At 52.9% G+C, this 26,108-nt stretch overlaps 2 protein-coding genes across 3 annotated transcripts; both read right to left on the reverse strand.

Moving 5' to 3' along the window:
* Nucleotides 1-2,691: 2,691 nt before the first annotated feature.
* Nucleotides 2,692-24,821, reverse strand: LRFN1 (leucine rich repeat and fibronectin type III domain containing 1). 2 transcript variants are annotated; one of them, XM_061172393.1, is made up of 4 exons: nucleotides 24,777-24,821; nucleotides 12,019-12,051; nucleotides 7,898-9,340; nucleotides 2,692-4,069 (listed from the first exon to the last, which is right to left on the reverse strand). In XM_061172393.1, the coding sequence occupies exons 3-4, from the start codon at nucleotides 9,301-9,303 to the stop codon at nucleotides 3,157-3,159; spliced, it is 2,319 nt and encodes a 772-aa protein (XP_061028376.1). In that variant the 5' UTR covers nucleotides 9,304-9,340; nucleotides 12,019-12,051; nucleotides 24,777-24,821; the 3' UTR covers nucleotides 2,692-3,156. The 2 variants fall into 2 exon arrangements, with proteins under 2 accessions (XP_061028376.1, XP_061028377.1); XM_061172394.1 differs by lacking the exons at nucleotides 12,019-12,051; nucleotides 24,777-24,821 and adding an exon at nucleotides 9,754-9,805.
* Nucleotides 20,540-25,376, reverse strand: GMFG (glia maturation factor gamma). The gene is made up of 7 exons (XM_061172395.1): nucleotides 25,258-25,376; nucleotides 24,777-24,873; nucleotides 24,630-24,679; nucleotides 24,132-24,181; nucleotides 21,419-21,501; nucleotides 20,867-20,940; nucleotides 20,540-20,693 (listed from the first exon to the last, which is right to left on the reverse strand). Exons 1-7 carry the CDS (start codon nucleotides 25,258-25,260, stop codon nucleotides 20,622-20,624), a joined length of 429 nt encoding a protein of 142 aa, XP_061028378.1. The 5' UTR covers nucleotides 25,261-25,376; the 3' UTR covers nucleotides 20,540-20,621.
* Nucleotides 25,377-26,108: the final 732 nt, after the last annotated feature.

The following is a 26,108-nucleotide window of genomic DNA, read 5'->3' on the forward strand; positions in this document are numbered from 1 at the left end:
AAAACAACCATGTCATTGGCATTGATAAATACTCCTCTGTTAAATGAAAGACCTGAAGTTACAGGGTAAGGAAGGTGATGGCTGTCATCCAAAGGGCTGAACCAGGGACCATGTGGGCTCCAAATATGCCAATGGGTGGATGCCAAGTTCTGAGGTGGCAGTTCCTGATTTTGTTTTGAAGACAGGCACACCCTGCTCAAAGCTGGATTCTCCATGGAAATCAGGCCATATACTGCCCCAGCTGAAAACACTCCACTGGCTTCCCACAGCTCTGAGAATAAAATCTTTACTCTTGACCACAGCCCACAAGGCTCTGCAGAACCTGCTCCCTGCTTGCCTCTCCCACTTGCTCTCCTCTCACTCTCCCCCTTATTCCAGTCCAGACACGCTACACCTCCAACACACCAAGGACACTCCTGCCTCAGGGGCTTTGCACATGCTGTTCTCTTTGCCAGGAATGCTCTTCCCTGGCTCTTCCCACAGTGGATTTCTTCAGCTCCAACATCACCTTCCTTGACCTTCTAACCTAAAGTAAGCCTCTCAGTCATCCCATCCCATCATCCTGTTTTCATTCGCAACGTGACACTTATTCAGTACCAGACACTCATTATTTACTTGCTTGATTACTGTCTCCTGCCTCTAGAATATACGCTCCATGGGGCAGGGGTTTCTCGTTTTGTCTATTTTGTTCACTGTTGTATCCCCTGCACAGGGCCAGGTACATAGTACATGCTCAAGAAAGCTTTATCAGGTGGATCAGAGACAATATAGTCAGACGGTTAGGTGTGCAGGATTTGGAGGCAGTAAACTTTCCAATCATGGCTCTGCCGTTTACTGCCTGCATGATCTTGGGCAAGTCCTTACCTCTCTGAACTTCAGTTTCCTTATCTAAAAAAAGAGGGTACACAAGGCCTCTCGCCTTCTGAGATGGCCCACACTCTGTCTGTGGAGTGTGTTTCTCTCTAAGTAAATCCACTTCTTACCTATCCAAAAATAAATAAATAAATAAGAGGGTGCACACACCGCACACATCTGTTGCAGAGTATAGATGTAATCATGCTTACTGCCTGAGTAAGCCCATTTTGTGAGTGCTATGTGCCAGGGCTGAGCTGCACACTCTCTATTCATGCATCAGGGAGGGTTTGTGAGCACAGTGCCTGGTGTGTGGGAAGCCCTCAGTACCCAGGAGTCGTGATGACTGAGATAGATAAGTGTGGCTAGGCCACTGGGTGATTCTGGCCTGTGATTCTATGGTGTCTCTGCCCTTGCTGCCTCCCACCCTGTCTGCCCAGATCCATTCCCCTCCCTCCTGCTCTGTTTCTATTTCTGTCTTTCTCTCCTCCTCCCCAGGCCTCAGGAGGCCCCTGGCTGGCATGAGGCCTTCTTCCTTCTTCCCCAGGATGGGGAAAGAGTTTTCACTGCAGGGCCCACCCGCCAAAACAACTTCCCTTCCCCAGCCACAGCTCACACCCTCACCTGAGAAACTCCCCTCCCCACACCAAGCCCTGCGCCCTAAGCAGACCCCTTCTCTACCTAAGAGCCCTCAGATTCCAGACAGCATGACCAATGAGCCCTTTCCCTCGTCCCCTCCCCCACCAGGCTGGCTTTGGATACCCATGCTCAGCTAACTAAGGTCCTTGGGGCCACTCCCCAGCCTCCAGACAGACATCAGAGGCCACATTTGGTAGTGGTGAGGAACAGATACTGAGGTCAAACTGCCAGCTCTCCAATTTCTTCACCAGGGGACCCTCGGGCACGTGACTTCACCGCTCTTGGGTGCAGATTCCTGTCTGTAAAATGGGGCCAAATGCATCTGCCTCCAACAGCCGTCCGACCCTGGAGAGATGAGCTGTGCTTAGCACAATGCCTGTGTGTAGAATGAACACTTCCTAGCTGCTCAGCACTAAAGACTCAGAAGCCTGCCTGCCTTTTTAAATCCCAATTTTGCCACCTTCTGGTTATGTGACCTGGGGCAAGTTACTTTACTTCTGGGCCTCAATTTACTCATCTATAAAATGGGATAATGGTACTGATGTCCTAGGGCTGTTGTGAGGATTAAACGAATTAAGTGTTTGGCACACAGCAAGCACTTACTAAACCTTAGCTATTGTTTGTGCCATTTGGGGTTTGGTTTTGTTTTTGACATATTACTCCCCACCTCTAAGTCTCTCAGAGGGTAGGAAACTGTCTGCAAATCTCCCTGGGCCCAGTTAGCTGTCCTACGTTCAGTCTCACTTAAGAGCCCTTATGCTGTAATCTAGGTCACCCTCCCCCTCAACCTCCCCAAGACACATGGACACACACAGAGGTCAGCAGAGCGGCCTCAGACACAGAAAAATGTTTAATTCTCCTGCGGCGGAGGGTCCCGGCTCCGGTAGGGAGGGGGATTTGGTTTTGGATTTTGTTCATGTGGGGATTTATTTGGGGGTTAAGAGGAAGGAATAGGGGAGAGTCTGGTCCTTCCAGTGGGACCTGCCCGGGAGAATGTGTACTGGGGAGATATAATCTGGAGAGACAAGGAGGCTGGACGCAATACGGGAGTGCAGAGGGAGAAGAGATGACGGGACAGAGAAATGAGAGACAAACAGGGAAGGACGTAAGACAGAGACGACAGAGGGCGGGACAGAGACAAACGAAGGGAACAGAGAAAGGGGCACCCCAAGCCAGACCCGACGGGACCAGGGAATTGAATGGGGTGGGGGTGGGGGCTTTGGAGGCCGCCGCGGGACAGAATAGGATCTAGTCCAGCCAGATACAAGAAATGGGTCCCTCGCCCCTGCCCCGTGTCCCGGGCGGGGGTAGGGGGCTCGTGTCTCAGTGCTGCAGTGTCGGGGGGGCCCTGCCCCTCCCCGCGCTTCGCTGTGTAAGGCACCGGCTCCAGCGAGGTCCGCGAGCGCGCGGGGGGAGGGGCAGGAGGGGGGCTTAAAGTCCGTGGGGGAGGGGAGCTCGGCGGCCCGCCCTCAAACCCCCCTGAGCGCGGGGGCGTGACCTCGAGCCGCAGCCCAGGCCGCCCACCCCCTCCAGGGAGGAGAAGGGCACGCCTCCCCTGCAGTCCGACGTCGTAGCTCGGCGCTTTGTCCCCCGAGTCCTGCCCCGGCGTCCGGGCGGCTGGGCGATCGTCCGCGGCACCCAGGCGTCCCGGCGCCCGCCCGCCGCTCACACGGTACTCTCCAGCATCCACTCGGTGCTGGTAAAGGCCAGGCGCGCCCTGGCGGAGCCCAGCCCCAGGTCTCCGTCGTCCCCGGCCGCGCCCCCTCCGGCCCCGTCCAGGTGCGGCGTGGACCGGTGGCGCTTTGTCCGCCGGGCGCGGCGCGGGTAACTGTGGCTCTGGAAGAGCGCCCCGTAGTCCCCGTCAAACGAATAGCGCTGCTGCGGCCTCGGCCGGGCCGGGGCTCCCCCAGGAACCAGAGCTAAAGTGGGGGGCGCCGAAGCCAGCGGTCCCAGGGCCCCAGAACGGCTCCTCCGAGGGCCCGCAGCGGCCCGGCACTCCTCCCCGGAGGTTTCCTCGGACGGCAGCAGGCACAGCGAGGTGGCTGAGCCACCCAGGGAGCGTCCAAGGACCGCCTCCGGTTCCGCGGAAGCCGTGTCGGCCGCCACAGCCTTTGCCTCGACAGCCACCGCCGCAGCAGCCGAAGGTGGCACCTCGCGCAGCGCCTCGTAGCGGTCTTGCGCCGGCGGGGGCGGGGCTTGTGTTGCGCCTGCGCCTGCGCCGTTGGTCTGAGAGCACACGTGGCTGACCCGCGGAGGCGACCTGGAGGTGCCCTTGACTCGGCGGCCATCCCCATCGCCGTAGACCTTGTAGCGGATCATGAGCAGAACTATGAAAACGAGGACGGAGGCGACAATAACACCCCCGATGGCGATGATCATAGTGCCGCCCAAGAAATGGGCCCTCAGTGGGCGGCAGGGCGCGGGATCCCCTGCCGTGGTAAACTGCACGCAGCCCACCACTCGGGTGGCGGGCAGCGCCGTGGCCCCATCGTCGTAGACGGCCAGCACGCACAGGTCGTAGGCGCGGCCCGCTGCCAGATCATTCACCAGGAAGGTCTGGCTGGTGGATGGGATCATCCTGCGGGAGGGGGCGGGATCAGCGCGGGGTTAGCTCCACTCTGAACCACGCTGCTTCAGTTGCATGTCCCACCCGGGAGGACCAAACGATACATCCCTACCGGTGTCTCACCCTCTACTGGGACAACAGCAGCCATTCAAGCAACAAATTCTCACCCTCTCAGGACTTTTGATACAGCCCACGCCCCTTACCTGCATGCCCCACCCTCAGACCCACCTCCTGTCCGTGTCTCATCACCTACTAGGATAATTTTAGCCATTCATCTACCCTCATCTACATATCCTGGCCCCTGCCAGGGAGGAATGCTACAGTTTTTATGCCCTGCCCTCAAGGGGCATGCTCCCTAGCAGTGTCTCATTCCTACTAGGACAAATGCCATTCAAGCGTTCTTATCTACATATTCCCACCTTTAAGGGGATGGATGCTACAGGCCACGCCCCCTTACCTGCATGCCCCACCCTCACTCAAGTGGACAATGAGGTCACCTCACACCCCGTCTTACTCCTACTGGGGCAATGGGTGCTCTTCTAGTTCCTCTCTTCTACACATTCCTGTCCTTTCGGGGAAACCATGATACAGACCACTCCCCCTCATCTGTACATCCTTGGGTATACACATCTCGTAGCTGCATCTATCTTCTAGGACAATTTCCAAGCCCCTCAACTATATATTTCCGCCTACAAGGGGCCAGGGCTAAAGGCCACTTCCCTTCTGATTGACAGGTGCCTTCCAAGCCACACCCCACAACGGTCCACTGGAGATGGCTCCCCTACTGTGCCTAGGACCATGTCCACTCTTTGCATGTCCTGCACCGTGTCCAGGTAACAAAGGCAACCACTCTGTGCACGCCCTGCCCCTATACTGCCTGAAGTCACTAAATCATGCCCCCCGGTAAGTTTCATCCATAATTGGGGCAAATGTAGCCAAGAAAGCATGCTCCTTTCTTGCTATGGGCCCCTGCCCTCAAATGAGCAGCAGTGTAGAGAAGTGGTTAAGCTGACAAAGTCTGAGAGCCACGATGCCAGGGTTTGAGTTCTCTTCTGCTCCTTGCTAGCTCTGTGACCTCAGGCAAGTTTCATAACCTCTCTGTGTCTCATTTCCCCCAAATGGGGGCATTAACAATTCCTACTCCATAGAGATGGCGTGAAGTATGATGAGTTAACATACCCAAAGCCTGGCACTTAATAATTTCATTAACAGCTTACGTCCCACACGATGCTGGCCAGTAACCCTTGCTGTGGCTCAGTTGTGCTCCTCCGCATCTATAAGACCATTCCCACTAGGCCTTGCCCCTCTTCTGTTGGGCACATCCCTTCCATGTCCAGCCTCGGCTAACCTGGGACTGCCACATCCACATAGATTTGCATGCACTCAATCTCACAAGCTCTCCTCTCCCACAAAGCTCTTAGTGGGTCACCAGAGACAAGAACCGCCTCTTCATCTGCGTGGGGACTATGCTGCAGGAGCGCCACCTCCTCTAAAGGCCATGCCCCCATCTCTACAGGCCACCTTCTGGTCCTGAAACCCACCTCAGTTCTAGCCAGGCCACCTTCTGGTCCTGAAACCCACCTCAGTTCCTCCACCTCCAGAAGGTTCCACCACCACCAAGAGCCATCCTCCCACCGAAAGACTTCAAGTAAGGCCCTCACCACCTCATAAAGGCCCACCACCTCTCCGACTCTCCCCCTGCCTGCCATTTCACAGACCACTGCCCCCCCCACCCCATCCAACCTTGGGCCCCTGGCTGTAAGTCTTCCTCTTCCTCTCATCATCCCTTCTCAAAGAGCCTTGGATTCCTTTTGCTCCTTCCCCCAAAATAACCAGTTGCTAGGGACTCCCCCCTTTTCAAGGACAGAGGCTGGCTCCTTAAGAAAGCTTGAGCCCATGTGTCTCTAATTGGCTGTAAGACCCAAGCAAGCAGCAGAGCAGGCTTCTGGTTGGTTGTCACCTCCGCCCATGGCGGCAGTGAGGAAGTTAACCCCTGCAGTGCTGTAGCACAGGCGCCTGCAATGGGGGACGGAGGATTGGAACTGTGGCCCTACAGGGAAGGGAAGAGTCCCAGGGTCTGTTGCCCAGCTGGAGACAGAGGGCCATCAACGTCGGCATACATGCAGGGTCTGTGGACCTGTAAATCTCCCTCCACTCCATCATATAGTGACCATGGGTTAGAGAGAGAAGGAAAAGAGAAAGAGAGAGGTGGAGAATCACAGAAACCAAGAGCTGTTTACAGAAATGTATTATCCATCTCCCCTAATCCCTGCCTGGCAAACAGTAGGTGCTCGATAAACATGTGTTCAATGTAAAAAGGGCAGAATTAGGAGTTAGAAGGGTAAGAACCAGAATCCTGGCTCTGCCTCTTTCTGTGTGACCTTGAGCAAGTGACTTCCCCCAACTGAGCCTCACTTTCCCTGTCTGTAAAATGGGAGGGGGGATCATAGCTGCCTCACAGCGGAGTTGGGAAGGTCGAAGGGAGTAGCATCCTTGGTAGTACCTTATAAAAGTTTTTGTTTTGTTCATTTGTTTGCCCTAATGTTTGTAAGACTGGGCCAGTGTTTGATCCATCTCGGTAGGCCCGGGCCCAGCATGGAAACTGGCATGCAGTAGGCATTTATTCAGTGTTTGGTGACCAGATTCAAAAAGAGAGGAAAATGAGGATGACAGAGACAAGAGAAAAGGGAGGCATCTACTCATTCAACCAACAACGGGAAAGTGCCTACTGTGTGCCAGGACCGTGGCCAAGAGAACACTGGGCAAGGTGAAGATGGAGCCCAAGAGGCAGACTTCTCAGTGCAGGTCTGAGCACCCCCAAGATCTGGGGTTGCCCACAGGTGGGGAAATGGCTCCACCCCCTCTGGCGCCCCCAAGTGAAGTCAAACACAGGATTAAGCATTCAGCGGGCACTCTACGGTGTGCCCAAGGGAGGCAGAGCCAGGATGAAGGAGAGACGTCCACAGAGTCCACAACCACCTATCAAACGCCCACTGTGTGCCAGGTCTGTGGCTGTGAGCCACACTCACAAACTACCCAGCTGGAGAGGCAACGCAAGGCCAAGGCTGTTAATTCATCGTGTACTATCTGCCTCCTCCCTCTGGGCTGTGAGCTCCCTGAGGGCAGGGACTGCTCTCTTGGTCTCCCTGTGTCCCCTGCACCCAGCTCAGGGCCCAGCACAGAGCAGGAGCTTAGTGCCTCATGAGGGCAGGAGGGAGAGAAGGTACAGACAGACAGAGACACGGCGAGAACAAGAGAAAAACAGATGATGGGGGAAAGTAACTCTTTAACATCTGTCTACACCATACGTGTCTGTCCTCACCGGGGCAATGGCTTCTAACCCAATGGATGGTGGAAATAATTTGTATTTATATCTTTTTCTCATACTTTTCTGTTTCTATAATGTACCCAATGTGTTGATACAGTAGCACTGGTATATAATTTCCAAATATAAATGTAACTGTAAATATATATGTGTGAGTATATTTCGTGCTCTAGAATGTTTAACTGACAAGGTAGACAATCAGACACCTTTGGCGAGCAGTGATGTAGACCATGAGCCCCATGAGAGCAGGGATCATGCTGGGCGCATTCACAGTTATAACTCCAGTGCCCAGCCCTGGTCTGGCTAATGTGGGTGCTAAACGAAGATATGCAAAATGCGTGAAACACAAAGACAGTGAGACAGAAAGAGAGAGAGAAGGAAATATGGCAAATGAGAGCCAGAGACCACCCTACATACCCATCTAGAACCCCAGCTGAGCAAGAAGGCCTAGTGAGCTGGCAGATGGGAGGGAGGGCCCCTGGGGTGGGAGGAGGTCCTGGGACTGCAGCACCCACCTGTAGACAAGGGAGTCATCTGCGGAGCTGTTGTACTGGACCTGGTACATGCGAATGCCAGGCACGGGCCTCTGGGCTGGCCAGCGGATGAGCACGGAGCTGGAGGTGAGCTCGGCAGCCACAAGCCGGCGCTCAGCCCCAGATTCATTGGCACCAGGTCGGCCAGGCGTGGCGATGTCTGAGGAGCCAGGCTCGGTGAGAGGCGGCGGGGCGGCCGGTGGGGGCGCCATCAGAGGCAGAGGCACCACGCACACCTCCACCGGTGCCGTGGCTTCCCCGGCGGCGTTGGAGGCGATGCAAGTGAACGTGCCACTGTCCCGCAAGGTGGTGATGGTTACATCCAGTGTCCCATCCCCCCGGACCCGGGTCCGGCTCGAGTTCCCCAGCAACCGCCCGTCAGGTGCCACCCAATGCACCACCGGCTCAGGGTCACCCACAGCGCGGCACCGCAGGCTGACCGCCTGGCCCTCCACCACCAGGGCCCGGCCGCCCGCCTGCCGAGTGATCAACGGAGGTTCGCACAGGAACTCCTCCTCGGGGATGGACCAGAAGTAGCGGTCGGTGAGGTGCTCAGGGGTGGCGCACGTCTCCAGGTCATCCTCCCTCGTCAGCCGCCGCAGCCAGAGCAGCTCGCAGTTGCAGTGCAGGGGGTTGCCGCCGAAGCTGACCGTGAGCGGCGTGGGTGGCTTTGGCCCGGGGCCTTGGGACCTCAGGAAGAGCCCATCAGGGGGCAGTTTATGCAGGCGGTTGGAGGTCATGTCCAGGCGAACCAGTTTGTGAAGCTGCACGAAGGTACCTTCGGCGATGTGGTCGATCAGGTTGTGGTCCAGCGTGAGGGTGTTCAGGTTCACCATCTGGCCTACGGCCTCCCACGGCAGGGCCTCCAAGTTGTTGTAGGACAGATCCAGGTCCTCCACGGTGGAGAGAAAGGCGTCGAAGGCGGCCGACTCCACCCGGCGGATCTGGTTGTTGCCGAGGATCAGGTGGCGGAGGTTGCCCAAGCCGCGGAGCTGGTCGCCCCGGACCTCCGCCAAGCGGTTGCTGTCGAGGTGCAGGGCGCGGAGGGCGCGGAGGTCTGCAAAGGCGCCGGCCGCCACCTGGCCGATGGTGTTCCGGGAGAGGGTGAGGTGCACCAGGCTGGTCATGTTGGCGAAGTCTCGGCGGCGGACGGCCGCGATGAAGTTGTCGGTGAGCCGCAGCTCCACCACGCGCCGGTCGATGGCCGGCGGCACAAAGAGCAAGCCGGTCTTGGCGCACAGCATGGTCAGCGTGGGCGCCACGTTCTGGCAGATGCAGCGGCCGGGGCAGGGCTGGCCTCGAGATGCCCCCGCCCAGAGGAGCAGCAGAAAGGGCAGGGCAGCAGGCGGCAGCGAGAGGAGAGCCGAGGAGAATGGGCCTGGAGCCATGGTGCAGGGGGAAGATGGGAGGAGTGGGAGGTGAGATCTGCAAGGAAGGAGAAGGGTCACCCAGGCGTAGGGCTTGACCACCAGCCTGGCCACCCTGGGATTTCCTGCTAGGAGTCCGACCCAGATCCCTCCCTTCCTGACAAGCGGGTCCTATAGGATAGTGACAAGACTGATCATCAGCTGGCATGCACTTGTTAATAGATAACAGTATTTCCATGCTGCTTGGTAAATTACCACTGCCCCACCTCTGAGTGTCCTACCCCCACCTCTGCCCCTCTTCTAGGAGCTCCCAGACCTCTTATAATCTCCCAACCAGAGGGATGTCATCTGGCCCAGCCTGGGTCTTCCACTACCCACGATATATTTTGAAAAATCACTGCTGACTAGGGCTTAAAGTCATGGATTTCAAAGCCATACTCCCTGGGTTCAAATTCCAGCTCTGACACTTACTAGCTGTGTGACCTCGGGCAAGTGTCTGAACCTCTCTGAATCTCGGTTTCTTCATCTGTAAAATGGAGATAAAAACAGGCCTTACCTCTGTGAGGATTAAATAGATTAATGAGCATGGTATACTCAGAACAGTGCCCAGCACATAAAATGTGTTCAATACATATACGTGGATAATTATTATTATTATCATCATGTCCAATATGTGCCAGACATAGAAATGTGCACTATTATTAAGAGCAAGGGCTTTGAGATCAAATAGACTCAGGTTCAAGTCCTGGCTTCCCCAACTTGCTAGCTCTGTGACCCCAAACCAATGATTTTCCCTAACTAGGCCATAATTTCCTGATTTGCAAAATGGTCTGATAATTGTACTGTCTTCATTGGGTTGCTGCAAGAGTTCAGTGAACTCATTCATAGGGGTCACTGAGCATGGGGCCTGGCACACAGTAAGTATTCAGTAAATGTTAAGGGTAATACACGCCCCCCCCCCCAACCTCTGGCTGTAGCAGAGGGGGTCTGAAGGTGGGAGGGGCTGAGAAAAACACGTTAGTCTCCCTGCTCAGTCTTGAGAAGTCTTTCTCTGAGCCTGGTTTCATCCTGGGCTCTGCTGAGCTCCCACGCAGGGGGCAGACTTTCATGCTCACATTAATGGGCACAACACAAGGCCCCATATATGCCTACACACACACACACACACACACACTCACACTCACACACACAAAATCAGGCTGTGCCTCTGCTCCAGGCAAAACCTTCCGGCGGGGATTCCCCCTGCGGCAGCTGCAGCCCACGACATGTCAGCTCCCATCACAACACAGGGTGGGTGGGGGGTGAAGAGAAAAGGATGGGAAGGGGGGGGTCCCTGAAACTGTTTTCACCCCACCCCATGCCCCAGTCCCTGCTGGCCCACCTCCCAGGAATCTGCATTTGGGGCCTGTGGCCTGATGTGGCCTTGATCCTTCGGCCCATGGGGAGGGGACTGTGGACACAGAGAAGGGACCAAGAGACAGAGAGAGACGAGGGGGAGGGAGAGATGGACTCACAGTTACAGAGAGACAGATTCAGAGAGAGAGACAAAGAGACAACAAGAGAAAGAATCTGAAAGAAAGGTGAAGAGACAGTAAGACTGAAGCAAAGAGAGACAGAAAAACTGGGTGGAGGAGACACACACAGAAAAGAGAGACTGAGACACAGAGATGGAGAGGGGGAGAGACAGGAAGAGAAACTAAGAGTGTTATAGAGACAGATAAACACGGGAAGAAAGAGAGAGACTGAGGGAGACGGTGATGGGGCTGAAGAGAGAAAAAGGCAAAGTCAGGGCATCCCACCATCTCTGAGGCCCCCCACTAATTCGTCTTGCACTCCCTCCAGGACACTGCTCTACATCGGACAGAAAACCCTGGCCTGGGAGGTGGCGCTCCCAAGGTAGAAGGCCCAGCTCTGTACCTGCTTGGCAGTAGGTTCTCTAGGGCTCAGAACCACAATCTATGCAACGGGAAGTCCCACAGCTTGGGTGGGACTCAAGTTGAAACTGTAATAATAACACTGAAAACAGCTAACATTCATCGAGAGGCAGTGCAGCCTTGCCGGACAGAATCTGGCCCCAACCTTTCCAGGTTCACACCCCAATTCCCTGCTGTGTCACTTGAATCAGGTGACTTCCTCTCTTTGTGCCTCAGTGTGTTCATCTGTAAAACAAGGATGATGGCACCTGCCTCATGGGATTATTGTGAGGATGAGATGAGATAATACACTGTAACACGCTTAGAGTAGTTGCTGACAGAGTAAACACTATATAAATGTTAGCTGCTATTAGCGTTAAATTAGCATTTTCTCTGGCTTTTTCTCAGCCACCAGCAGGTCTGACTATCAGGAGATTTTCCCACGTACATGCACATACACACACAAAATGGTAAACCATATCCATGCCACTCTCCAAATGCAGGGTCATATCATGTCAGGAACCTCTTTTGCATCCTTTACTGATATGTGGAAACTTCCCTTTTCCGACCACTTGACTCATCCTGAAAGGGGATGCCTCCAGGTCTGAGACCGCCACCTACCACCCATGCCATGGTTCTTTTGAGCCCTTACCCAAACACGATGTTCCCGACCTTGTCACTACCCCCCAGCCTGGGGGGCACCTGGTCCCTGCCATACCCGCTACTGAAATCCATACAAGGCAGTGCTCGAGGCCTCCAGCTGGCTCAGAACAAGCCCAGTCACTCCACATCCCTCTCCCTAGCCTGTGGGACCCCCACTCACCTCTCTTCAGGGAATCAGGGCCTGGGCCAGTACCTGCAAAGGAACAAAACCACACTGTTAACATTCTTCTGGCTCTTCTCCGGAGACCTGCCTCAGAGACCATCTCAGCCAAGGAAGTCCCTGGTGTGATCAGCCTCTCAGCTCTCCTGCTGCAGATTCTGCAGAGTCTCAGGTGGACCCAGGAAGTCATCTCTGGAAACCAAGGAGTCTGGGCCTAAGACTGTTCACCCTCCAAAACCCAAGAGTCTAGGACTTTTGTCCTTTGTCCTCTGGGGGCTCAAGAGGCTAAGAACCCCACCCTCCCCTTCCCTCAGATTCAAGAGTCCAGGTCTCAGTTCCTTCCTTTCTCAAGACACAGGACTCTGGCCCCCCAGCCCTCTTCTCCTTCAAACCCAGGATTCTAGGCTCCCAGCCTCCTCCTTCCAGAATCCACATCCCAGTCCCCCAACTTCAAAGACCTGAACAGTACCAGGAGATGGGGGAGGACCAGAGATTCCCATCTTCACCATCACACCACTGTCACACCAACATGTGTGGACATGCCAAAACCCACATGGGCCCACAACCCACGACTCTCCATCTGGATTTCCATGGACACAGCAGCATGATCTGTGTGCCCCCTGCCCTCAATAGGCTCTTGGTCCAGGATGTGGGCACACTTGTATCCATGGATCCCAGCATACCACAGGTCATGCCACATGGGCCCCAATTCACTGGGCCCATAAGTGGGGTCAGCCTTGTGTCAAGGACACAGGCACATGTGCACATATCATCCTGAATATATGTATGAACATATACAACCCCACCCCCAGAGACCAACGTGAACACAAAAATAGACTCACAGTATAGACACATACCCTCAAGGTTGACACACCGACACACAACCACACATACAATATTGCCTTTTCCCTTGTACACTCACACACAGATGCACACAAACAGTGAAACCCACGTGTCCCCAGGTGCATGCACCTATAACAGATCTACCCTTGCACACTCACCAACACACAGGGGCACACACATATAACAGATGCTCACTCGCACAGAGATACACAGGTGCATGCTCTTAAATGCCCAAACACACTCATGCAACTTCACATATCCCCATGATGCATGGTCACAAAGCTGATACATTACTACACCAACATATGCACAAATGCACACACTTGCGAATACACACCTCACACACATACACAGAACCACAACGTGCACAGACACTTACAAGGCTGATAAATACTCAAACAAGCACACAGGTACAGAAAGATCCACCTTTGCACAGACACTCCCAGATGTTCACTCATAACAGACATGCTCAAACAACTGCCCTGTGAGGGATTTACACACTTACAAATACACACAAAATATTGAACCGCAGTGGCACAGTCAACAGATAAGCAGAGAATCCCACTCACACACAGTCATGGACACACATGCCTCCCAGCCCTGAGGCACCCCCGCCCCACCTACTTCCCAGGCCAAAGAAATCCTAACATCCCTCCCTCCCAGCACAACCCTTCCCCAGCCAGGTCAGAGTTCAGCAGGTCGAATCTCAGAGGGTTGGGGGCCTGAGTCGTAGAGCATTGGTCCAAGGCAATCCTCCCACCAGCAGCCCAAGGTACCTCAGCCTGGCTATCTGGATGCAGGCAACTCCGGCCCCATCTGCGGAGATCTGGCCGGTGGGGGATTGGGGTGGGATGGGTGGGAAAGGGCCGGGTCTGCGTCCCTCCCCTAGGGCCCATCTGTCCATCCCTCGGCCTCTCATCCCTCCATCTGTCCACCTACCGGCTGCCCATCCCCCCCACCCAGCCACCGGGAAGGGGAAGACATGGCCGTCTCCCCCAAGGACCGCCGAGGACCCCCCCCCCCCGGAGTTGACATGGACCGAGGGAGCGGCAAACTCCCCTCCCCCAAACCCACACAGAGGCCTGGCCCCACGAGGCGCTGAGCCCCAGCCCCCGCCGGGAACCTGACATGGACGCACAGACACACACCCTCGGAGACATACAACCCGCAGACACACACACACACACACACACACGCACAAATGGACACCCAAGAGGGCACACCCGGCTACACAGACCCTGGGATGGACATCCAACCCGGACACAAACACCCAACGCAGCTAGCCGCGCGAACACACTAGCTGCGGGGGGGTGGGGTGGGGGACTCACACCTGGGCACACAACCCACGCACACACACCTGCACACAGCCCCTCCGATGGGCGCGCGACAGCCCCCCCAGACACACAGCAGGAGGGGCAGCCACCCGGGGGGCACACACGCACGGCAGGACACAGCACCTCGGCTCGACACCCGGCACACACCCGGATGGCCACATAAGCAGGGCGCCGCACACGCCGGCGCCGGGCACACAGAGGGCCGCGCGAGCGCACGCCGGGCCCGCCGCAGCGCCGCGGACACACACTCACACGCTCGCACGCTCACACCGGCGCTCACACCGGCGCCCCCGCCCGCCGCCTCCCCGGCCGCTGCGGGCCGCGCTCACCCAGTCAAGGGGGGGCCCCGGGCCCGGCCCCGCCGCCGCCGCTGCCTCGCTCCGCGCCATGGTGGGGGGAGGGCCGGGGGAGGGGGCGCGGGGCCGCGGGGCCGCCTCCCTCCCGCCTCCCACCCTCCCTCCCGAGCCGCCGCCGAGCTCCGCCCTCCGCACCGCCCGCCGCCGGAGCCCCGCCGCCAACACCGCCGCAAGCGGGGAGGGGACGCCGACCGGAGGGGCCGGGCGGGGCGGCCACACGCCCCCGACCCTCGCCCCTGGGCCCGCTGCAGACCCCTCTCCCCTGCGGAGTTGCCGGCCCGCCCCCAACCCCTCCCCAGCCCCACCTCCAGCCCTGCCGGCTTCCCCGGAGACCACCAGACCACGCCCGGACTGGCATGGGGAACCCTTGAAGCCCCAGTGGAGACCTCGGATCGTGTCCCAATACCCAGGGGGACTCCAGATCATACCTTACCTCCTGTGAGAACCCAGACCATGTTCCTCAGCCACCCAGGACCACAAATCATGTCCTACTCTCCTTGGTGACCTCAGATTCTGCCCCAAACCCATCAGGGACCTTAGTCTGTACCCCCAAATCTAAGGGGACCCCAGACCACATCCCAGCATCCAAGGGGATCCACAGCACCCCCATCAGGGACCTTAAGTCATACCCCAACATTCAGGTGGACCCCAGACCACACCCCATCACTCAGGGCCCCCAGATCACACCCCAACATCCAGAGAAGATTCAGACCATATGTCAACATCCAGGGAGACCCCAGATCGTGCCTTACTCCCTTTGGGGACCCAAACCATGTTCTACAGCCACTCAGGACCACAAACCATATCCCAGTCCTTCCTGGGGACCCCCTATGTCCTTCTAACCTCTCAACCTCAAACCATTCCCTGCCCCCAATAGGAACTCCAGACCACGTCTAACATCTAGGAGGCCCAAATATGTCTCTTACCCCCATGGGAGACCCTAAATGTACCTGATTACCCCCATTAGATCCCAGACCGTCCTCCCCTCCAAGGCACCCCTTGGTTTACAGAATGCCCAATTTGCCCCAGATTCTTGATCATCATCCCCACCAGTGCTGCCCTCCTGAGGACCCAGCCTCCTCCCCATTCCAATTCTCTCTCTTGAACCCTGAAGACCCTTCCCCCTCCCTGTGACTTCTGTGGAGTCCAGAATGCCGTGTTCCTTCCTTGTTCAGACCCCTTTGCCCAACTCGTATCAAATAGCTGACCCCCAGCCCCTCTCCCACTGAGTATCTCAGGCCACTTTCCACCTCTTTTTGAGATATTCACTGGCCCCTAAACCCAGCAAGTCCTCCCCTCAAAATCTGTCTTATTGCAATTCCCCAGCTTCCTGGTGGCCCAAATCCCTCCCATTTTGAATCCCATTTGGATTCCAAGGTCTTCCCCTAAACCCCTTCCCTAAATTCTTCCTAGCCACATCATCACATGGAGCTTGCCCTGCCCCCCAGATCAAGGGCATCTCTGCAGAGCTTCCCTCTAGTGAACCTCCCTCTAGTGAAGCTCTAGTGAACCACTCACAACCATTAGATCCCCCTGGGGACACTCACAATCCCACCTCCCACCCCCTAGTCTTTAGATTTCACCATCACCACCACCATTACCACCACCACCCAGGCACCATCCCCACCTCTCACCCTGGTATTTGGTGCTCCCTGCCAGGATGTGGAGGATCAGGGCTGGGAGGACAGATGTGGGAGAATAATAACAGCAACAGCAAAAGTGGACACGTGTCCAACACTACTATGTACCAGGAGTGGATCTAAGGGCTTCACATATATGACTCCATTCACTCTTCACAGCAGCCAGATGAGGAAGTCGCATTATTATCCCCATTTTACAGATGAAGAAAATTGAGCCACAGAGAGGTTTAGTCACTTGCCTAAGGTCACACAGATGGTAAATGTCAGAACAAGGTGGAGGTGAAGGGGAAAGAGGGTGAGGGCAGCCCTGGGGTAGACGGGAGTGGAAGGGGCCGGGGCGGTGAGAAGTCAATAATAAGAGACACAAAGGTATACAGAGATGGAGAAACAAAGAGCCTGAGCCCAGGCAGTGACAGCCTCACTCACAGAGCATATCTGGCCCTGTGAGCTCTGGCCCCTGCCCACCTCTTGACCTCATCCCTGACCACGCTTGTCTTTTAGCCTCAATAATGAATTTTATCTTCTTCCAACATACCACCTCATTCCAGCCCCTTGGCCTTTGCACTCTTTTCCCCTTCCATGGCTGATCCCATCTTTTCATTCAATTCTTAATTCAAATGTAATCTCTTCAGAGATCTCTTTCCCACGACCAATTTACATCCTCACCACCACCAATTCTCCTGATGTCTGCAGATTACTTTGAAATACTTTAAAAATAAAAATGGATCAATGGATGGATAGATGGATGGCTATGTGATAAAGCAAGTACAGTCAAAACGTTAATGGTAGGGAATTCCCTGCCAGTCCAGTGGTTAAGATTCCAAGCTTCCAATGCAGGGGGCATGGGTTCAATCCCCGGTCAGGGAACTAAGATCCCACATGGCACATGGCGCAGCCAAAAAAAAAAAAAAAAAAAGTTAATGGTAGAATCTAGGTGGTGGATATATGGGTGTTCACTGTAAAATTATTTCAACTTTTCTGTATGTTTGAAATTCTTCATGATAAACGTTGGTGGAGAAAAAACCGGAGGACTCTTCTAGAGACTAAAGAGGCAGCAAAAAAAAAAAAAAACTCAAATGGGTCCCACCATTTCTATCATCCCATCACCTCATTTTATTTCCTTCATAGCCCTATCACTCTTGCTAATACTCTTGTTTGCTTGTTTGTTTACCTATTTATTGTTTACTTATTTGTTTATTGCTTATTGTCTAGTCATTGAAATGTAAGCCACCTGAGGGAGGTGGCATGGGCACCAATTTTCTCCAGTGTCCAGAGTAGTAATTGGCACCCAGTAGGTGCTCGGTAAACATGTGTTCTTGAATTCCTCTTAGGAGAGGGTCTGGAAGCTAGATCTGCTTCAGACTCACTGGAGAGCCCACACTCAGGAATAAACAGGATCTCCCAGCCTGGGGTCCCTGCAAGGGGAGGGATATACCCCAGAGGCAGGGGAATGCCCCATGAGGTCAGGGAATGTGAGTTGGCCTGAAAAACAGGGCAACAGGCAGAAGCTGATAGTGTGATTATTTCCCTGGGGCCCTAATTCCTGACCTAGACCAGCTAATAGAGATCCAATCTAATTCTTCAACAACTTAGGCCCCGCCCCCAAGCATAGGCTCCACCCTCTGTCTCTAAGGCCCCACCTCCCAGCAAAATCCCTGCCCTATCTGACCTAAATAAATAACACCCCTCGGGACATCCCTGGTGGTCCAGTGGTTAAGAATCCCCCTTCCAATGCCCGGGACACGGGTTCCATCCCTGGTCGGGGAACTAAGATCTCACATGCTGCGGGGCAACTAAGCCCACATACCACAACTAGAGAGCCCATGTGCCACAACTACAGAGCCCACGCACTCTGGAGCCCGCAGGCCACAACTACAGAGCCCGCATGCCACAACTACAGAGCCCACGTGGCCAGAGCCCACGGGCCACAACTAGAGAGAAGCCCGCGCACCCGCAAGGAAAGATCCCGCATGCCGCAACTAAGACCCGAGGCAGCCAAAAATAAATAAATAAATATTTTAAATAACACCCCTCAAGCCTAGGTCCCACCCTCACAGCCCAAGCCCCACCCCTTTACCTTAGACACCACCCTAAAATTTATAACATTCATACTTCTTCAGTCTGGGCCCTGCCCCCACCTAAGCCCCACCCCTCCACCTTAGGCTCCACTCCAAAAGCGTCAAGTTTTCAGCCTAGGCACTGGCCCTTCAGGTCTAGTTTGGGTACCCCACTCTCAGCTCCGACCTAACGTCCAGTCTTCACCTGTTCAACATAAGCCCTGCTCACATTCAAGGTTAGCAGGGAGAAGTGCCCCAGGAAAAGCCTAGGGAGCCTGGATCTGTGGGAACCTAGAGGGGAGGTTGGTGGAAAGAGAGGAGGTGGCTCCCAGTTTGTACCGCCCCTCAAAGGCCTGGCCCCAAACCAAAAGCAACGCCCCATTGAGCCCACTTTGCATTGTACAGTGGTATTCTGTTCTGACCTCTTTGATTGGTCCCTCCACAAGCCCTCTACTCAAACCTACTCTGCATTGGACTGCCCTTCAGAGTCACCCTCTCTGATTGGTCCCTGCTTTCCAAACTCCTTGCTCCTGATTGGGCAAGTCCTTGCACATGCCTCTTTCTGATTGGATCGTTTGCCATCATGAACCTGGAGGCAGACAGTTCAACTGTGGTGTGGGGGGTAGTGGGAGGAGAAAGAGGAGGCAGAGGAGGAGGAGCGGGTTCCCTGAATCCCCTGCCTAAAAGAGGGAGTGGCCGTGGACCACAGGATAGCTTTGGGTTAAAGTTCTAACTGTACAGACCACTAGTTGTGTGGCTTTGAGCAACTATTTTTGACTTCTGTGCCTCAGTTTCTTCATTTGTAAATTGGGGATAATACTGGTACCTTCTTCACGGGTTACTGTAGGAATTAAATTAGTTAATACCTGTAAAGTGCCTATAGAAGTACCTGGCACATAGGAAGCCCTCAATCAAAGAGCTGGCTATTATTATCCATTTGATCATGTAAGTTCATGACCTTGGACAAGTCCTTTTGCCTCTCTGATCCCTGCAGACCAGGAGTTGCTGACCTCTTCATTGAATGACCCCTCCTATTTCCTCATCTCTAGCCTTCAGGAACTGAGGCTGTGCAGAGGGAGGTGTAGAGACATCCTTAGCAAGAGAAATGGGATAGGGGCACCAGCATGGGTGAAAGAGAGGAGAGGCGCTCAACCCAACCCTCTCCCCCCAGAAAACTGAGGGCAGTGGGGATCTCTCTATAGCCCAGTGTAGAGCGATTCTATCCCGAATCCCGCATGCAAAGGGCTTGTCCTGACTGGGGACAAGGGGCAAGGGATGGGACAGAGTGGGGTGATGAGGACATGGCATGTTAAGGCTGGGAAGGAAGGGGAAGGGTTGGAGCTGGGCTTGTGGACCCTCCCCCAGGAATGACAGGGCCGGGGGAGGGGCAGCCAGGGCCCAAGGTCACTCTGTCATTGTTACCATGGCAACAGCCACCTCTCAACTGGGAACCTGGAAAAGGGTGGGAGGAGGGAGTTCCCAGGTCCCTGAATCTAGGGACAGAGAGAGGAACAATCAGAGACCCGGAGGAGAGGCAGAGAGAGACAGTGATTCAACTCTGAAGACCTGCCCATCTCAGAATCCTCAGAGCCTGGTACACTGTGGGTGCTCAATGAATGTCCCTCAGAAACAGAAAGCCTGAGAGAGTGAAATACCCAGAGATGACAGAGAAAGAAAGAAGAATCTCCAGACAGGGGCAGGCAGTGTCCCTTTCCTGCCTGCTCAACTTCATACTCCTCAGGGGTCCACTGAGAGTCCTGGATCCTCTTAATCTTTCCCAGACCTGGGCCCTCAGGCCTACCCAACTGCACAAACCACCTACCCCCAGCAACTCCCCAGCCCCTGAAGCTGTTATATTTCACTTTTATAGTAACTTCAACAACTTTTCTGCCTTTAAAATCTTCCGGCCTGGGGGCTCACTGAGAAAATTAGCATAGGTACAAGCTAATGCCTGCTAGGGTGGGAAGGTGAGAGGTGGGGAGACAGGCACTCTGCCTTCTTTACTCTCAGGGATGCAGGTGTCCTTGTCCCCCTTGGGAGTGGCCCCTCCACAGATTCAGATATCCTCCCAATCCCTCTAGGAGACCAGGCCTCCCTCATTTCTCCCTAGGAAATCCTGCAGGCCCCTCCCTTTCTTTCAGAGGAACAGGTACTGTATCCTCCTTTACTCCCAGGCCTCAGCAGGCGTCCACTGGATCTGCCTGCCCTCTACTGGCCTAAGGCTGGTACTGCAGGACTGCCACCTACGGCCCACAGTGAGGAACAGAAACTGAGCCAGAACTGAGGGTCTCTTGAGTTCTTGCATTTTAATTTCTTTAAGGTCTCAGATGTTCAGGTCCTCGGGGGCCTGAGTTCAGGTCCTCCGCCCAGAGGTCAGCGAAAGAAAGACAACTTCTCTTGGAGCCAGGCCTCTGTGAGGTCATCAGTGGTGCGAATTTCAAACACCTGGGCAGAGAGAGGGCTCAGTATTATAATCCACTCAGGAACCGAAAACAGTGAGGGCCCTGACCCCCTCCTCCTTCAGACCCAGGAACCCAGATCCCCAGCCCCCTCCTGCCTCAGACCAGGAGTCCAGACTCTCCCTCTCACACTCGGGAGCCTCAGCCCCAGGCCCAGACCTTTGTGAGCTCTGCCGTCTGCACCAGCCTGTTTTTGCTCCCTGCGTACATCATCTGTTGTTCAGGCTTGCAGCCTGTGTGGAAAAGAGAAGAAGGAAGCATAACTGGGGAATGCCAGAGTGTTCTCTAAGGCCCTAGTAATGTCCTGCAGACCCTGGAGTTTTCTAAGAGTCCCAGGAACTGTTCTAAGGAGGTCTCTGGAGGCTATAGTCAGAGTCTCCAGGTTTGTTTGGGGGCTTGAAGTTATTCTAGGGTCCCTGGAGATGGTTTGGGGCCAGACAGGGGTTTCTAGGTAAAAGGAAGAAGTGAGTTTGCTTATACGCCTCAGGACTAAGGAGGATGGGGGCTCTGTGCCTCCACCTCCACCCAATGCCCTCTCAGGACTCACACCACACACACCACACTCTCACACAGGCACCTACACACATGCACACAGTCACACAATCACCAGTCACAGGCATGCACACACACTTGCACTCAAACACACATGCTTACACACCCTCACACAGAATCTAAGACCCCCTTCTCAGGATGGGTAGAGCTGTGTCTCACCCACGGGGCTGGAGAAGATGAAACACAAGGGGTAGGACACTCGGCCGTCAGCGTGCGTGTACTTGTAGCTGTAGACCACGAACCTACAGCAGCAAAAGGGAATTCAAACTCAGTACTTGGCCTGGAGCCCAGGCCCAGTGCCCATCACCTGAGACCACAACCTTGAAATCTTGACTGAGTCTGAGAACCTAGGGTTAACAACTGAGACCCAGGGTACTGGCCTCAAACACAATAAATGATTTTAAAAATAATAAAAATGGATAACTGATAAGAACCTGCTGTATTAAAATAAATAAATTAATTAATTAATTAATTTTTTTTGAAAAGATAACATAGAACTATACATACAGTGTATAAATGTCAATTTCCCAGTTTTGATACTGCACTATAGTTAGGTAAGATGTAACCATTGGGGAAAACTGGATAAGGGGTACTATATTTGCAACTCTCTGTGAATCTATAATAATTTCAAAATTAAAAGTCTTTTTAATAATTATAATAATAATAATAATAGTAAATGCTAAATAGAACTACCATGTGATCCAGCAATTCCACTGCTGGGTAGTTATCAAAGAAAATGAAAACAATAATTCGAAAAGATATATGCACACCCATGTTTATTGCAGCATTATTTATAATAGCCAAGATATGGAAAAAACCTAAGTGTCCATTGATGGATGAATGGATAAAGAAGATGCAGTACACACACACACACACACACACACACACACACACAAACACAATGGAATACTATTCAGCCATAAAAAAGAACGAAATCTTGCCATTTGCAACATGGATGGATGTTGAGGGCATTATGCTAAGTTAAATAAGTCAGAGAAGGATAAATGTCTTATGATCTCACTTATATGTGGAACTTAAAAAATAAAAACAAAGAAACAAACCACCAAGTTCATAAATACAGAGAACAGATTAGTGGTTGCCGAAGGTGGGGGTGGGCGAAATGGGTGAAGGGAGTCAAAACGTACAAATTTCCAGTTATTTTATTTCCCATTATTTATTTTAAATAAGTCCTAGGGATGTGACGTACAGCATGGTAAGTATAGTTAACAATGCTGTATTGTATATTTGAAAGTTGCTAAAAGAGTAAATATTAAAAGTCCTCATCGTAAGAAAAAAAAATTTTTTTAACTATGTATGGTGACAGATGTTAACTAGATTATAGTGGTGAACAGTTTGTAATACAGTATATACAAATATCACATCATTATGTTGTACACCTGAAACTAATATAATATGTCAAATATATCTCAATAAAAAATTTTTTTAAGAAAAAATGGCTTAGGGACTTCCCTGGCGGTCCAGTGGTTAAGACTCTGCCCCTCCACTGCAGGGGGCGCGGGTTCCATCCCTGGTCAGGGAACTAAGATCTCACATGCCGAGTGGCACAGCCAAAATAAATAAATAATAAATAAGTAAGTGCTTATTTGATTCACAACAACCTTATGATGTAGGTACTATTATTATCCCCATACTACAGATGGGAAAATTGAGGCCCAGAGAGGTGAAGTCACTTGCCCAAGGTTCTATGGATAGATTTGAACCCAGGAAGTTGGCTGGTAGAGTATAAGTGCTCAACCACTATGTTTTACTATCCAGAGGACTAGAATCAGGGGCTGAGACTAGAGCCAGCTACATAATTTCCCAAGCCCAGTGCAAAATGAAAATGCAGGGCCCCTTGTCATAAACACAGGAGAAAGGCTTTTTTCCTTTCTTCTGCAGTCTCTCTCCAGATTGATCTTTTAAAATTTCCTATTTAAAATCACGCTGTCTTGGGTGTGGGGACACTCACAGAGGGAGTGGAAATGCTCAAAGGCACACCCTGGAACTTGTCACGCAGGGGGTGAGTGCCGACCCTGACCCTGACACTCCCTGAATCTGTAATCAGGTCCCCTGTCTGGGACAGAGGGCAGCAGCCATTGCTGGGCAATGCGGGGAGTGGGTAGCTGAGAACCCATCCAGGCTTGAGATATGAGCTGAGGGAGGCTCCAAGCCCCCAGCACATGCTCCATTGTTCCATCACACTTCACACAAAACACAGATTCAAAGATAAAACTATAAAGAATTTCAAGACAGCAGGCAGTCGTAGAGCATCAAGCCCTGCATTCAAGGCTCCCTTCTGGGTACGGGGGCCCTGTGTGACTGCACTTGTCAGACACCCAGGATGCTGGTCCTGGCTGAGATCTAGAGCCTGGGATTGAGGCTCAAATTTGTAGGGCACCCAAAATTCACCCCAGTCGAGATGAAAAATCTAAAGAGACCAGTTTTCACAGAAGTGTCAAAAAGCTCCTCCACACACAAAAGCACCAGGCTCCTCTGGCTTCACACAGGATTCTCCCCAATCATTAAAGGTCAAATAAATCCTTTGCTACTCAAAGTATTCCCAAGTATTGAAAAATAAGGAAATTTTAACTTTTTTTTTTTTTAAATGAAGCAAGTGCAATGTTGAGACCAAAACCTGACATGGTTTGTACAAAACAAGCAAACTCTAACATTACATATGACTATCAGTGTAAAATTCTGCAATAAAATTTTGTTAAACAAACCAAAAGTCCTAGGACAGGAACACTTGACTTCAAAGACATAGATCCCAAGCCCATGAATAGCACTGGAACCCAAGCAGTCCCTCAGTCTGTATCCCTATCATCACCCCTCTCCCCATGGCCTGATCTTCCCCTTCCTTCCCCCAGGATACCTGGGCTGTCTCTCTGGCAACTCCATTTTTAGTTCCTCTGGAGAAATATTCTGGGGATGAGGGGAGAGAAAAAAAAAGACTGCCATTAAATGAACACTTACTGCGTGCCAAGGCACTAGTCCAAGAAATACACATGGATTAACTCATTGACCTCTCCCGAATCACAGAGGGGTGGGTCTTATTGTTATCCCCATTTTACAGGTGAGCAAACTGAAGCCCAGAGGTGTTAAGACACTTTTCTTCTAAACCCACTACAAGGATTAAATCATTGAATCCACAGACAACCCTAAGAGGTAGGGACTGCTATCGCCATTTCACAGATGAGGAAAGAGAGACACATACAGGTGAAGTCTCTCACCTAGGGTCACAGCTAAGCTGGGACTTGACCTCCGGGTCTTTCTGGCTCCCAATGCCAGGCTCTTAGCATCAGTCACAGTCGCTTGGGTCTCCCAGTCCCACTCTGCCCTTCTTGGAGGTCCCATCCCCCCATCCCCTCACCTGAAATTCTTCCTCCAGCACCACCATCTGCCGGTCTTTGTCCACCTTCACTGAGGAGGGAGGGCACATGGGGGTTAGACGCCCCTCCCATCTGCCCCCACGCTTGTCCCCATACCCCATCCTTCCAGGAGGGAAGATGACACTCACTTATTATGGCCGCATTGTCCGTCTCTTTTCGGAAGCGAAATTTCCTCAGCTTTTCCTTTAGCTCTGGGTCCACCTCGCACACCACCAGGGAGTCAGACTGTCAGAGGAGCCCAGCAAGAGCTGAGTCGCCTGGCCTCAGCCCTGCCCCCTTCCCCAAACCTCAGTTTCTCCATCTACTAATGAAGAGGAAGACCCAATAGCCCATAGATTGCCTTTGTGAACATTAGGAAAAGGCTCCTTTCCCTCAGGCCAGATGCTGCCCCTTGCAGAGCAGAGGCTGGACTCGAGCCCTCTCAGCAGGTGCCCTTGGGCAGCGCCCAGGGTGGACCAGGGATCTGCTTGCCTGGGGCTAAACCCGGAACCACAGTCTCTCTTCCCCCAGCCTTGACCTCCCTTCCACAGCCTGACCTTCACCCTGGCATCCTTCTAGCCCCAGCCCCACTCCAGCCCCTAGCCCTTTCCATACGACCCTGGCCCCGACCATGACTTTTCTGTCCACAGGCCTCTTCTTTTCTGGGTTCCGCTGTCCTCTAGGGGTGGGGACCAGGGCTACAGGGGGCAGGGTGTGGGGTAGGGGAAAGGTTTCATCTAACACCACATCCTGTTTATGCCCATTCTGGGACAACTGTCACAGACGACTCCTCCCCCTCCTTCCTTCCCCTCATCTGCTGGGACCTCCCAGGCTTTGCAGTCACCCAGACCGGGCTCAAATGCTGCCTTACTGTGTGGCCCTAGCTAAGTAACTTCACGCCTCTGATTCAGGATTGTTATGAGGATAAAATAGTTTCACATATCTCCCAGCATGGTGGACACACTCAATACACAGTAGGTAATGATGAGCTTTTTTTTTTTTAATTTTTATTGGAGCATAGTTGATTTACAATGTTGTGTTAGTTTCAGGTGTATAGCAAAGTGAATCAGTTATACATATACATATATCCGCTCTTTTTTAGATTCTTTTCCCATATAGGTCATTACAGAGTATTGAATAGAGTTCCCTGTGCTATACAGTAGATCCTTATTAGTTATCTATTTTATTTATAGTAGTGTATATATGTCAATCCCAATTTCCCAGTTTATCCCTTCCCCTCCTTTTCCCCACTGGTAACCATAGGTTTGTTTTCTACATCTGTGACTATTTCTGTTTTGCAAATAAGGTCATTTGTACCATTTTTTTTAGATTCCACCTATAAGAGATATATATTTGTCTTTCTCTGTCTGACTTACTTCACTCAGTATGACAATCTCTAGGTCCATCCATGTTGCTGCAAATGACATTATTTTGTTCTTTTTTATGGCTGAGTAATATTCCATTGTATGTATGTACCACAT

This window comes from Eubalaena glacialis, chromosome 18, assembly GCF_028564815.1.
Source record: "Eubalaena glacialis isolate mEubGla1 chromosome 18, mEubGla1.1.hap2.+ XY, whole genome shotgun sequence".
NCBI classification, from domain to species: Eukaryota; Metazoa; Chordata; class Mammalia; order Artiodactyla; family Balaenidae; genus Eubalaena; species Eubalaena glacialis.

What these genes read in the sequence shown, in the direction of transcription:
- LRFN1 (XM_061172393.1), bottom strand. Translation starts at nt 9,303, where the DNA reads ATGGCTCCAGGCCCATTCTCCTCGGCTCTCCTCTCGCTGCCGCCTGCT. An exon ending in GATGACTCCCTTGTCTACAG is followed by an intron (nt 4,070 to 7,897) that starts GTGGGTGCTGCA and finishes CCCCTCCCGCAG; the next exon opens with GATGATCCCATCCACCAGCC.
- GMFG (XM_061172395.1), bottom strand. An exon ending in TTGCCAGAGAGACAGCCCAG is followed by an intron (nt 21,502 to 24,131) that starts GTATCCTGGGGG and finishes TTGCTGCTGTAG; the next exon opens with GTTCGTGGTCTACAGCTACA. An exon ending in CATCTTCTCCAGCCCCGTGG is followed by an intron (nt 20,941 to 21,418) that starts GTGAGACACAGC and finishes TTTTCCACACAG; the next exon opens with GCTGCAAGCCTGAACAACAG.